Source organism: Heterocephalus glaber, unplaced genomic scaffold (genome assembly GCF_053883595.1).
Source record: "Heterocephalus glaber isolate CG9 unplaced genomic scaffold, H.glaber_assembly_v1.0 deba00001442, whole genome shotgun sequence".
Taxonomy (NCBI): domain Eukaryota; kingdom Metazoa; phylum Chordata; class Mammalia; order Rodentia; family Bathyergidae; genus Heterocephalus; species Heterocephalus glaber.
In genome coordinates this window covers 52,391,651-52,406,324 of record NW_028258296.1, presented here as the reverse complement: position 1 = coordinate 52,406,324, position 14,674 = coordinate 52,391,651, and the positions used below count along the sequence as shown (strand labels likewise).

The following is a 14,674-nucleotide window of genomic DNA, read 5'->3' as shown; positions in this document are numbered from 1 at the left end:
GGCATGATGACTTTTTATTCACAAATAGGCCTTGCACTCACTCAGGTGGCCTTGAGCAAGTTTCTTATCTTCTCTAAGCCTAAATTTCCTCCTCTATAAAATAGAGGCACTGCCTGCCTCAACAGTTAATGAGAGGAGAATGAAACTTGTAAACCACCAGGATTTTGATGGTGCTAGCTGTGTGTTCATTGGGGCATAAAAATAAGTCCACTGGGGATTAACTACCTAGCCCAGTGTTCATGCTGTACTTTGATCTGTACAGGTTATGACAACCCGAGAAGACAAAGTAGTCATCGTTGAAAAGAAAGACGGTACTCGGATAGTGGATCATGCAGATGGTACCAGAATCACAACCTTTTATCAAGTTTATGAAGATCGTATTATTTCTACAGATGATCAAGAAACAAGTAAGTTTTATTTTTCAAGAACAAAACAATATTTTATAACTCTGTAGCTGGAGATAGGTAGACTTCTCACTGACCGGTGAACACAAACATAAAACAAGTCTGTGATGAAGTCAGCCAACCAAAGAATGCTCATGCAGTACAAAGCAGGGCCTGTTAGAACCTTGCATCATTATTATTATTATTATTGTTATTATTTTGTGTTTGTCTTAGTTACTTAAATTAATTTTATTTTAAGTGACAAGAATCACATATATTTATCACATACAATATAATGTTTTGAAATATATATGCTGTATTATGGCTCAGTAAAGCTAGTTAACATGTTTTACTTCACATGACACATTTTGTGGTGAAACACTTAAAATCTACTCTCTTAGAAATTTTCAAAATACAGTATTATTGTAGTCATCATATTCTACAACAGATGTCTTGAACTTATTCCTCTTATCTAGCTGAAACTTTGTATCTTTTGAGCAGCGTCTCTCTAAGCTGAGGCCCTGCATCCCCTAGTAACCTCCATTCTGCTCTCTACTTCTATGAGTTCAACTTTTCAGATCTTACATATAAGTGATACTATGCAGCATTTGTCTTTCTGCTCCTGTATTATTCACATAATATAATATCCTCCAGTTTTACCTATTTTACCACAAATGACAGGATTTCCATCTTTTTAAAGGCTGAATAATATTCTACTTTATAGCTTTGCCACATTTTCTATATTTTGATTTCAAATCTTGGTTATTGTGAATAACAGATGCAGTGAACATAGGAGACCATTAGTATCTTTTACTATGCTCTTTATCCTTAAGAGATAGGAGTGATAACCATTCTAGCTGGCAGATGGATATTAATAGTCTTTCTTATTTTTACTTCTAAAGATCTATGATATAGATTGGTGGCAACTAAAAGCTAATAGTCATGAATCAGCTATCCTAGAAATTAGCTTTTAGACTTGTTTCCTTTGGTCTTTAAGGTATCTAATTTGTATAAATAGGTAACCTAGGATAAGTCTTCTTTCAAACCTGAGCATGTCTCTCATCGTCAGGAAAGTATTGTAAGAAGAAAAAGAAGGGTGCAGTTGCTACACATTTGGAACCTTCTCAATTTAGAGGGTATTTTTAAAGCAAAGTTTTTCCTTGGTCCTCTTTTCCTTAATGCTGCCAGAGTTTGGTTTTGCTTTATTGTATAGATTTAAAATGTATATGTTTTCATATGTACATATATAGTGAAATAATTGCTACAGCAAACAAATTAACATGTGTGTTACCTCACATACTTTTTGTTATGTGTGATAATACCTAAAATCGACTTAGAATATTTCCAGTGTACAATTCGATATTACTTATTAGAATCCTCATATTGCACATTAATAGTTGTCCACACTTACTTAACCTGCATCCTACCCTTTGGCCTACATCTTTTCAGTCCCTCCCTGTAAAATTACGTATATCAAATGATATATTATCCCTGGTTTGGAGTACGTATAGATGCTCTTATACAGTTGTACAAGGAAACAAGTACTACATTGAACCCTGAATATGATATTGAAATGTTGGGAACACTCAAATTCCCATCAATGACAGAATAGGAAAATAAAATGTTATATTGATACAAAAGAGCATTAGATAGTGGTTATAAAGAATCACACATTGTTAAAATTTCCAGAGGCCTCAAAACAATATTAAAAGAAAAATCAGATGCAGAATGATAGATAATAATTATATAGTCACATAATTACATAGTGTAATATGTAATTTATTAAAATTAAACCACACTAGTGTTACAAATTGTTCTCAATGCATATCTTCATATAAAAATGTAAGAATGGATTACATAAAGGAAATAAATCTAGGCATAAAGACAAACCACAACTTTTGTATACACATTATAAATGTTGAAATAAATATGGCAAATAGTGACAAGTATAAACTTTGACTGGTAAATAAATACATGGGTAGTTACATTATATTTTATGCATTTCAATTTTCAAAATGAAAAACTGAATGTTTTCAGCTTCCCAAAATAAAAAGAACAGCAAGATTGAGACCGAATAAAAAGCATGATGACTTATTCCAAAAGAATTATTCTAAATTGACAAAGAGAATAAGCCACACCCCAACTTGGTGGAGCCCCCAGTCTACTTTCCAATTGTCTTCTTCCCATGGAGAATCCAGACAACCAGGAGACAGCAGCAAAGTCAGCAGGCTGGGGTTTATTTTCCAAACTATGTATCCCGAGTTATCTGCTTACCTTTTATTTGCTTGTAGCTGAAGTTCCTCGGACCGTCACCAGACAGGTGAAGTGTATGCGGATAGAAAGCTCACACTATGCCACTGTTACCACCAACTGTGAAGACAGTAGCTGCTGTGCCACCTTTGGGGATGGGACATCTATCATTGCAAAGCCACAAGGAACATACCAGGTAGGTTAGTTGGAAAACGAGGAGTTCTCAAACTTTTATTTATTCACCATCTTTTCACAATCTTTTCCAGAAAAACATTGTCCTGCTTTTTTTATAAAGCTTTGTATCAAGATTATAAACCAAACTGCATGTGTTGAGGATTTCTTACATGTTAAGCACGGTGGATGGTAAAAGTACTTAGATCATACTTAGGTTTGTGCATACCTGACTGGCAACACTTGCCACCTCTACCTTCCTTCTTTTATTTAATTGGCATATGTTTGTGATACATAATAATAACATTTGTTTTGAAAATTGGTACACATATTTATCATATTTTGATCAATTTTCTATACCCTTTCCTTTTCCCTGCTTTCACATACCTCTCCCCTCTTCTCCTCTCCTCTTCCCCATCTGCAAGAAGTCGATTTTCCCATTTCCTACCATCTCTCCATCATTCCTTGCTCTTTAATTTATTTATATTTTAGGTTTCTCATATAAGAGAAACCATGTAGTAATTAATCTTATTGTCTGACATATTTCATATTATGGTCTCAGTTTCATCCGTTTTCCTACAAATGATCCAAATTGATCTTTCTTTGTGACCGAATAATACTCCATGAGTATACCACATTGTACATTTGTCTGTCATTATCTATTCGTCTGTCTCTGGGCATCTAGGCTGCTTTTCATAGTTTTTAAGTTGTCAATTTCACTGCTATAAACTGTATGTGTGTATCTCTATAATATGATGTCTCTAACTCCTTTGGGAATATACTTACAAGAGATATACCTGGATAAAATGGAATTTCTACTTTTTTAGTTTTTTGAGAAATCTTCATACTTTTTTCCATAACAGTTTTGCTAGTTTACATTCCCACCAGCAATGGAGGGTTTCTTTTACCCCCAAACCTCACCAGCTTTTGTTGCTGCTGCTGTTGTTTCTGTGTGTGTGTGTGTGTGTGTGTGTTCTTGACGGTAGCCAGTTTTGAATAAGATAGAGTGTTGTCTTGATTTGTATTTCTCTAACGCTAAAGACACTAAACATTTTTCGTGTATGTATTGGCCATTTGTAATTCTTTTGATAACAGTTTATTCATTTCATTTGCCCATTGTTTGATTGGGTCGTTTGTTTTAGAAGGTCTAATATTTTTGAGTTCTTTTTATAACCTAGAAACATATTAGGCCTCTATTAGAACAGTAACTGGACTGGCAAGAAGTTTTTCCCATTTGGAAGATTGTCTCTTCACTCTGTTGATTATTTCCTTTTCTGTACAGAAGCATTTTAATTTGATACAATCCCATTTGTTCCATGATGAATGTAATCATCATATGCTACAAATGTGTACTAATAAAAACTAAAAAAGAAAAAAAAATCCCACTTTTTTATTCTTGTTATTTCTTGTGCTGTTGGAGCTCTATTCTGAAATCTTTGCCTACGTCTATGTCTTCAAGTGTTTTTCCCTGCTTTATCTTCCAGTAGTTTCAGTGTTTCTTTTTACTATCTAGGTCTTTCATCCATTTTTATTTTAATTTAGTACAAGGTGAGAGATATGGGTCTAGATTCACTCTTCTGCAGGTGGAGAGCCAGTTTTCCCAGCATTATTTATTAAAGAGGTCTTTTTCTCCAGTATATGTTTTTTAACCCTTTGTGAAAGATCAAACAGCTAAAAGTACATAGAGGTATTTCTGTCTTCTATTTCATTAGTCTATGTGTCTATTTTTGTGTCAGTATTGTGCTGTTTTTGTTACAATAGTTTCATAATATAACTTAAAATTTGGGTTTGTAATGCCTCCCACTTTGTTCTTTTTACTTAGGATTACTTTGGCTATTCTGGATTTCTTCTGGTACCATATAAATTTTAGGACATTTTTTCTAGTTCTATGAATAATGTTTTGGTATTTTAATAGGAAATGCATTGACTATAGATTGCTTTTGATAATATGGTCACTTTAACAATATTAATTCTGCCTGTCCAGGAACGGGGATATATTTCCATTTTCTAATATCCTCTTCAATCTCTTTTTTTAGAGTACTATAATTTTCACTATAGAGGTCTTTTGCATCCTTGATTAGATTGATTCCTAGGTATTTAATTTTTTGGAGCAACCGTGAATGGGATCATTTTCCTGATTACTTCCTCATTGGGTTCGTTATTGGTGTATCCTATTGATTTTTGTGCATTGATTTCATATGTGGCCACTTTGCTAAATTTGTTTATTTGCTCTAAGAGTTTTCTAGTGGGTTTTCTTGTGGAAGTCTTCTATGTAAAGCATCATATCATCTGGATATAGAGAAAACTTGACACTTTCTTCTCTATTTGTCTTACTTCTTTCTCTTGAGCCTGATTGCTCTAGCTAATGTTTCAAGTACCTTATTGAAGAAAGTGGTGACAGTGGACGCCCTTGTCTTGTTTCTGATTTTAAAGTGAACATGTGCTTTCAATTTTTCCTTACTTATTATATTGTTGGCTGTGGGTTTGTCATGAATTGCTTCCATGAATTTGAGGTAAAATCCTTCTATACCTATTTTCATCAGGGTGTTTCCTATGAAAAAAATGTTGGATTTTGTTAAATTTTTTTTTATCTATAGTAAGTCCCCGACTTACAGACATTTGAGTTGTGAATTTTTCACAGGTATACTATACAAGACTCACTTTGTTGGACTCACTAACCAATCTGACTTACAAACGTTCTCCCTGGAGGGAACTCAGTAAGTCAGGGGCTTACTGTATTGAGATGACCATGTGATTTTTATTCTTCATTTTATGTATGTGGTGTATTACATTTATTGGTTTATCTATGTGTGCCATCCTTCCATCTCTGGGATGAAGCCAACTAGTCATGATACAATCTTTTTAAAGATTTGTTGCATTCTGTTTGCAAGTATTTCATGAGGAATTTTGCATCTATGTTCATCAGATATATTGGCCTGTAGTTTTCTTTTTTGGTTGTGTTCTTGTCTCGTTTTGGTATGCTGATTTAATGGGATAAGTTTGGCAGCATTTTCTCCTTTTCAGCTTCATGAAGAGTATGAGAAGTACCGGCATTAGTTCTTCCCTGAAGTGGTGGTGAAATTGAGCTGTGAATCTAGTGGGCCTTGGGCTTTTCTTAGTTAGAAGACTTCATTACTGCTTCAGTTTCATTGCCTGTTATTTGTCTCTTCAGGTTTTTTATATCATCTTCGTTCAGTTTTGTTGTAGCATATGTATCTAGGAATTTATTTCTTCCAGGTTCTCCAGTTGTTAGAATATAAGTTTTCAAAGTAGTTTCTCATAACCCTCTGAATTTCAATGGTCTCTGTTGTAATTTTGCCTTTTTCATTTCTAATTTCATTGATAAGGGTCTTTCCTTTTTTGGTAAGTATGCCTAAGAGTTTTATCAATTCTATCCTTTCAAAAGCCCAACTATTTGATTGCTTGATCCTTTTCATTCTTTTTAGTCTCAATTTTGTTGATTTCTGCTCTGATATTTATAACTTCTGGCCTTCTACAAGATTTGGATTTAGATTTCTCTTCCTTTTCTATAGCTGTGAGATGTACCATTAGGTTATTATTTTGGTAACACTTTATTTTTCTAATGAGGCCCTCACTGCTTTCCTTATGCCCCAGAGATTCTGATATGTTGTATGGCTACTGTCATTTGATCTTAGAAATTTTAAAAATTTCTTCTCTGATTCCTTCTATGAGCCATTGAGTATTCAAAAGTGTATTATTTAATCTCCATGTGTTTGTATAATTTCTGTGGCTAATTTTGCTGTTGATTTCTATTTTATTCCACTATGATATGATAGGATGCAAGAGATTATTTTCATTGTTTTCTATTTATTTAAACAAGTTTTTATAAGGTGGCTGGGATTTAGCTCAGTGGCTCTGTCGCCTGCCTTGCAAGCACAAGGATATGAGTTCGATCCTCTGTACCAAAAAAAAAAAAAAGTTTAAACAAGTTTTATGGCCCAAGAGCTATGAAAAGAAAAAAATGGCGGAAAATAGAATGAGCTAATATAAAATAAAGGCAAAAACCAAGCAGGAAAAACTGAGAAAATAGGTTTGGATGGAGGGAAGGGAGAAGACATATGAAAGGTTATGTGACAGGGCAGGTAAGAAAAAAACAAAAAGAACAAAAAACAAAAAGTTGAAAAACAATTACAAAAAAAAAAACAAGGAAGTATTTGTGAAAAGTTTAAGAGGTTTTCTAGATGTTGGAGCCAGTTAATCATGTATCTCCACCTGCAGAAGTCCAGGGTAGAAATTAAAACATCCATCTATACTCATACCCAGTTGCATACTTCAGCCCTACATCCACACTTCCAGGTAAAGAAAGCTGACAATGCAAACAGATTCCCAAATCCACTTCACTAGCCGGCTCCAGGCAGATTTCAGGAGAGAGCCAGTGCTCCCCTCCAGTCCAAAAATGCTGACTTTAGCACTCCGCATTCCGGTGGCTCGATTTTCCTCAGGCTCCTTAATTCTGCTCCCTCCACTGAGGTTCAGACTGGGCTTTTCTGCTCATGATGAATGATTAGTTAAAAAAATAAAATGTGGCTGAGGAGGATGGTGCATGCTTAATATCCCAGCACTTAGGAGGCTAAAGCAGGAGGGTTACTGTGAGTTCAAGGACACCCAGGATACATAATGAATTCAAGCCCAGCCTGAACTGCATAGTACATACTGTCTCAAAAATCAATAAATAAATACATAAATAAATTTTTTAAGAATGTGTATCAGCTCATGAGTGGAGAAATAAAAAAGCCATAGAATGGAATATTACTCATTCCTGAAATGGAATAAATTACTGATACCTGCTCAAATTGGTGAATCTTGAAAATTTTATGTTAAGTGAAAGAATCCAGACTGAAAAAGGCCACGTACTGCTTTTCATTTATATGAAATGACTAGAATAGGTAAATCCATAGAGGTTGTGGATTAGTCGCTGCCAGGGATTAGGGACAAGGATAATGCACACGGACTAATAAAACTGGTGCTTCTTTGGAGGATGATAAAAAGTATTCTGGAATTAGTGATAATAGTTGCGTAAGTTTGTCATATCCCCAAAATTTACTGAATCATACACTTTTAAAGTAATAACAATAGGAATTATGTTTTTATTTTTTTATTTTTTTGGTACCGAGGATTGAACTCTGGTCCTTGCACTTGCACAGCAGGCAGCGAAACCACTGAGCTAAATTTCCAGACCAGGAATTATGTTTTTAAAGGGTCTATTTGAGCAGTAGTCATTAGAAAAGCTGTTACTTAAGAACTGCATCCATTTGGGCCGGGGATTTAGCTCAATGGTTTTGCCACCTGCTGCGCAAGCGCAAGGACATGAGTTCCATCTCTGGTACCCCCCCAAAAAGAACTGCATCCATCACCAGAAAAGTGAGGAACAATAATATCTTCTAAGAGGGCTGGGGTTGTAGCTCAGTGGCACTGTGCCTGCCTGGCAAGTGCATGGTCCTGAGTTCAATCCCTGGTACCACAAACAAACAAATAAAAATCTTCTAAGAATAAGCCCATAGCTTCTGGCTCTTTTAGAGATGTTTCTTGTCCAAACACAATGGTTACCAAACATTTTAAATACTGCCATGTATATTTGCCTCCACTAAAATAATTAAATGTCTGCAGTAGGAAGGCTCAGGGAAAATACTTAGTGGAGATACTATATTAATGTGAACAGATAAATGTGAGGACACAGGTGAAACTGTACTTTACATTTCAGTTTACCTCTTTATCAAGCAATCTTTCCCAAACCTTAAGTCCTCTCCAGATAATGCTTTCTTCCTGGGAATATACTTTATGATATGGATATTATTTTTCCTAAATTGATGTTCCAAGTCTTTCAAATTGCACAAGAAATTTAAATTTTGTTCTGTCTTTGTTTTTCCCTACCAGGTGCTACCTCCCAATACTGGTTGCCTCTATATTGATAGGGATTGTTCAGCCACATATTGCCATGAGTCCAGCAGTGACATCCATCATCCTTTCCAAAAGCGTGAGCAGCTTAGAGCCAGCAGGTACGTCATGAAGCACACATCAGAGGTCATCTGTGAGGTCCTGGATCCTGAAGGAAACATCTTTCAGGTAAAGTGCACCTTCAGCCAGGAAAGCGAGCCTGTGGCTTTGAGCTCTGTCCTATTTCACACTAGACAGTTTTCATGTGGATTCTTAATTTCATTGCCATAGGATTACTTAGTCACTTTCTGCCAATACTTTGGGCAAGCAATCATGAAAGCAGTATCTTTTCCTCAATTCCCAAGGGCGTTTCCATGGAGGATGGCAAGTCCAAAAGTAGGACAGTAGAAGTGTTAAAGCATAACAGATAATTAGAACAGAAGGAAAGAAATATTACCCCACATTGAAAAATAATGCTACCACAAAGAATGATATAAGGATGATCTGTAGCCAGGTTAAAGTGAAATCAAATACAAGGTAGAAGGCAAATGTGTGGAGCAAGGCAGAGTCCATCGTGACAAATATCTAGTAGGACTGGGGATAGGGAGGTAGGAAGTCTGAGAAGATGCTCAGCTATTCTCTGGCAGTGCTCCATCTTCTGCTTCTGACTTTCAGCACTGTGACTGTTCCTCCACCTGTAGTCCAGGCACTGGCTACTTGTTCCATAAAGCTCAACACCTAAATTGTTTTCTTTGTACATTTTAGTTTGGTTTAAAAATCAAAAGAAGATTTCATGACACAAAAATTACAGAAAATTCAACGCTCAGTCTTGTTGAGTCAAGTGTACTGGAATACCATGATGCTCTTTTGTTTACTTATTTGTCTCTGGCACTTTTGCTTAGTAAGGAAGAGCTGAGCAGTTGCAACAGAAAATGCATGGGCTGTAAATCCTGAAGTATTTACTTCTGAACCCTAACCGAAAAGGTTTGCCAACCCCTGCTCTAAGCATTTATATTCTTTTATTCTCATTCCTCACCCAAAAGTGGAATTTGCTTCATTGTCTAGTGACTGTGGAGTTATTTTTTCCTATTTGGACTTATGCCACAGAGTCCCTAACTTGCTTTTGGTATGCAGACAAGCCATGATCCAGCTTTGCTAAGTAACTGAGACGATTCACAGCATTAGTTCACACTGACAAATTTCAATTTATGAAGAAGTAGAAACATAAAGCCCCCCCCCAACCCCCAAGTTGAAATGTCAAGGATGTTATGGCCGACCAACAGTCTAGACATGGACCCTCCTCTTGGACATCCCTGTCAGCAGGCTGTCAGCCTGTTCCACACTTTCTGGAGATATCCTCCCAGAGCTAGACAGCAATAACAGCTAAACTGTTTCTCATGTTGATGCTAAATCTATTTCCCTATGTATTGTACCTAGAGTCCTAATTCTGCCTTTGGAATCTCAGAGTATAAGTTTCTTCCCTGTGATGCCCTTTCATTGTTTGAGGACACTATCACATGGACACCCTTTCTCTTGTGTTTAAAAATCCCATTCTTTGAACTAATCTGATAGGATAAGATTTTGAGTCCCCTCCCCATTGTAATTACTTTCTTTCAAATGTGTTCCAGTTTGTTTTCACATTCTGGGTGTGGTTTATAAGTAGTACTGTGCTGCTAGGCTTTCACTTTTAGTACAATCTATAGTTAAGTGAATAATATCTTTTATTTGCAAATAAAATCTATCTGATTTTCTGAGTATACAAAAAGACTACCTGCGTTCTCACTCTGGATCAGCAGAAATGGAAGCATATGGCATTTTATTTTTTCCTTTAATTGATTACATGTCTTGTCTCTTAGGTCATGGCTGATGGCAGTACATCAACTGTGCTACCTGAAAAAAAACCAGAGGGTGAATTAAATGTAAAACCTGAGGGCTATGACAGTTTATCACCTATTCACCTTGAAAAGAATCATATGCAAATCTATGGTGAACATGTTCCCAGGTAAATTAATAATAATAATATTATATCTTTTGTTTTCGACTGAATAGTTCAAATGATTAGATGTTTGTTTTGTCAGATTTTTTGTTATCTATGCTGATGGATCAGGAGTGGAACTCCTCCGGGACAGTGACATTGAAGAACACTTATCCTTGGCCTGCGGAGAATCGACGACCATGGTTCTCCAGGAGCCCGTGCTGGAGCAGCCAGGTGCAGCTCTCTCTGTCCCTTCACCGGCTCATCCCTCTTACTATCCAGTCCATTCCCTTCGCTATTGTTTCCCCTTGCTCACTCTTCCACTTTCCAGTTGGCCATGCCAATCTGCTTACGTAGCTACTTGATTGTATGTTCATGTCATGTTCTTTCTGGGCATCAACCTGTGTAAACTGAGTATGAATTCCTCCCCTACAGCAGATCTGTTCGTAAAGCTAGGCCTCCTCCCTACCTTCAGGGATCCAGACTGTTTCTATCTGTGCCCTCACATACTTATGTGGTTTCTTTTAATGTATGTTTACGATATGCGGTAATTGTAATCATCTCAGTGAATATATATATTGCATCTAGAGCACTTTTACTCCCTTTTTCCTCCCACCTCCTTCTAGGCTCTTATTTATGAGTTCATTTCATCCTGTTAAGTTGTTTTTTTCATTTAAAGCTGTTGCCTTGATGAAATTTAATACAATAAGAAAATACATTTTATGTGTGAGTTAAACTCTTACTCTGAGCCATATAAGATATATTCATTGGGAATTGACATTACATTCATCAATTTCAAAGAAATTTATGTGTGACCAGAGATTAAATAAACATGTATTACTTTGATTGCTGTGCCTAGGTCTAATTTTCTCTTTATCTTTTGTTTAGTGGGATATATTTTGTGTGCATTTATGCATATGACTACACCTCTGTGTATTTTTGTCTTTTAGTGTATCCATGCACATGTACACTATGCAATATATCTTGCTCTTTGTAATTATGGAGAGTAAAGGGCTCTGTGTATGAAATGCATGCATGTAAATGTATGAGAATAAGAAATTATCTCAAATTGCTGTGTTGGCCATTTAAGTAGCATCACTTGGCAAATCTACATATGCCAAGCACTGGCTGGGCGTTAGGAACACCGTGGTGAGCCAAAACAGGCACGAACCAGTTTCCATGAAGCTTCTGGTCCAGTGAGAGAGGGAAGCATTAAATATACAGTCACACAAATAGCTGGGTAATTATAAATTGGACTAGGGTTTATGAAGGAAAGAAACATTGTTCTATGAGAGCATCCAGCAGAGACACCGGAGGTAGTCTTGAAAACTTCCTTGAAGACTTCTGAGCCATGTGGTACTAGATAAGTATAGTTGATTCAGGTAGGAGGAAGGATTTTTCTTGGAAAACAAGAACACAAAGGATAAAAATCATGAAGAGGAGAAAAATGCCACATAGCTAAAGGCACAGAGGGGGAGAATGGTGAAAGTTGAGGCAGGGAGAAAAAAATAATATTCCAGTTTGTTTTTGGAGCAATGGGAAGTCAAAGAAGAATTTGAATCATGGATGGACATAACCAGTCAGCCTGACTGCATGGGAAGGTTCATTCACAGAGCACATATGAGTAGAAAAGCTAGCTATTGCTATAGCCCATAGCAGTATCTTTCTGAGGCAATGGTGTAATGTAGAATCTCTGGTGAGAGCAGAGGTGGAGAGTTCCATGAAAGTTTATTGACAGAACTGACAGGCCTTGGATGTGGTTATTGAGGGACAGTGAGGTGTCAATGAATCTTGATCACTTCTAGATGACCAAAATCCAGTTTCTAGGTGTTACAATGACAAACAGCCTCACCTTCTTCTTAGATTACACAGTCCTAAGCATAATCTCTGGGTCTCACTAATCTTTCATGTAGAAGACAGTTCAAAAGTATTTGATGAATTTAGTTAATGCATGTTGAATTTATCAGAATAATTTTAGAAGAGAAAACTCTTTTGAATCAGGAGCCCTGAGCATCACAATCCTTCGTCCTTTACATAAAGCATCGGCATGGCTAATGAAGAAGGAGTTAGAGACGATTGTTCCTCCTAATCTCCAGTCAAGATCGTGGGAGACATTTCCCTCAATTGAGGTATACATTTTCCACTACAAAATTGCATTATTTGTATATTCATCCATTAATGACCTGAAGTCTCTGGCCTTCACCCATATACTTATATCTCAACCTTATGTAAATTGTTAATAGCCTCAAGGAGTTTTATACTTGAAGCTTTTTAACATTTATATGTATGGCAACTAGAATTTTAGAGGAATATACCTGGCTAGCTAATTTAAATTTTAGTTCTTTTATCTATATTGCAGTTGTGACATCTTCCTGTGATATTCAAATATACTTTGTGAATAATGCATGTTACACCTCTCCTATCATAGAATTACTGATGTTATGTCATTTCCTTCTGTCATATCTTACTAGTTTTAACGTAGCATTTTAGGTCTCACTTTACCATTTTTCCCTTCACATATTAAAAATGCACAAACTGATCATATAAGAATAGTATAAATGATTACATGTCGGTTTTGCAACTGCAACATTAGTAAGTATTGTGATTATGTCAGATGAGACAAGTCCCACCTAAAGTTTTTAAAGAATGAAAGAAAACATCTTGGGCAGTAATCATGAAGTCCTGCATCTTGCAAGATTTGCCATTTTATTTAATAAGCAATTTATGTAATGTCTCTAGCATATTGTAATAATTAAATTATTAAATCAATGAAGACATTGAGAATATGATCAGGAAGGCATACCTAGTATTAAGTAAGAAGAATGTTTTTAAATTATGTTTTTGCTGCCCTACAATAAATCTTATAATAGTAAAAGCACAGATGATGAGCACTTAAGACAAGAAAGATGTTCCACCCCTTTGTTTTAATTTGGCAACTTGAATCTACATGGTGAGATGAAAGTTATTTTAAATTTATGTCCTGATTCTATAACTTCATAATGTAGGATTTGGGACAACTCATAATGAACCTGAGTTTTCTTTTTTGAAAATGAAAAGGTCACACCAGAAGGCTAACTAAGGCTGTGTCCAACTTGAAAGTACTATGTGGTAATAAAAATTGCATTATATCTGGGATTAATGAAGGAAGTTTATTCTCTTCCTTTTCCTCTGAAATTTTTATGTGATGAGCTTCCAACCTCCAAGTGGTTATCTCTGGCCAGGCCTTTTCAAAGAAGCACAGCAGGCAGACTTCAGCAAAGCACACCACTCTTGAAAACCAGTGACAATGATGTTCTATCAATAAACTTTCAAAGTACAAATTATTTATCTATGGAATCTTTCTCTCTCAAAGAACATTTCTAGCACAAAATAAACACATAGACTGATTAACCCCTAATGTCTTAGTCTACATATTGGTGTTAAGGAATATCACATACATTTGTCATAAACTAGCCTATTGCTGCATTATCATCTACCCCCTTGCTTAGGACTACCTTAAATGCTACTGAGAAGGACGCCATGAAACAAGATTTTGAAATATGCAGTTTCTTGGAAATATACGCAAAGAGGAACTCTCGGCCAGTTCTAGTATCAATTTTCCTTATATTTGCAGAACTTTTTGAGGTCAAGATTTTTTTGAATACAGTTGCATTCCTTACAAGTGATTCTCAGTATAGTATCTACATAAATACTCAATTTTAAAAATCTGTGGTAAAAACATTCTGATTTCTTTGGTGAATGTCTTGCTTTGTTTTGTCAGAGAAAAACTCCAGGGCCTCCATTTGGCACTCAGATTTGGAAGGGCCTTTCCATTGGATGTAAACAGCTAATGAGTGCCCCAGCTCCTATACTTAAAGACCCTAAGGTGCTGCAGATGCGCCAGTTCATCCAGCATGAGGTCATAAAGAACGAGGTGAAACTGAGGCTGCAGGTTTCACTTAAGGTAATGAAATCTAGATAATCTGACCCCAAAATATCAGGAACAAGGCAATCATTCTTC

The 14,674-nt window shown here is 36.0% G+C and overlaps 1 protein-coding gene across 10 annotated transcripts in view; it reads left to right on the top strand.

Moving 5' to 3' along the window:
• The window catches only part of Spag17 (sperm associated antigen 17), a 210,235-nt gene that overhangs the window by 146,304 nt on the left and 49,257 nt on the right, over window positions 1-14,674 (top strand). For 9 of the 10 annotated variants that reach the window (XR_015452066.1, XR_015452062.1, XR_015452060.1 and 6 more), the window contains 7 exons: window positions 263-407; window positions 2,675-2,829; window positions 8,700-8,888; window positions 10,556-10,701; window positions 10,778-10,908; window positions 12,676-12,803; window positions 14,435-14,617. Coding sequence is in view for 1 of the 10 variants with exons in the window: in XM_021265754.2 (XP_021121413.2) it covers window positions 263-407; window positions 2,675-2,829; window positions 8,700-8,888; window positions 10,556-10,701; window positions 10,778-10,908; window positions 12,676-12,803; window positions 14,435-14,617 (1,077 nt within the window). In the remaining 9 variants the exon portion in view is untranslated. The remainder of the gene's footprint in view (window positions 1-262; window positions 408-2,674; window positions 2,830-8,699; window positions 8,889-10,555; window positions 10,702-10,777; window positions 10,909-12,675; window positions 12,804-14,434; window positions 14,618-14,674) is intronic. The other variant, XR_015452061.1, reaches the window with a different exon arrangement.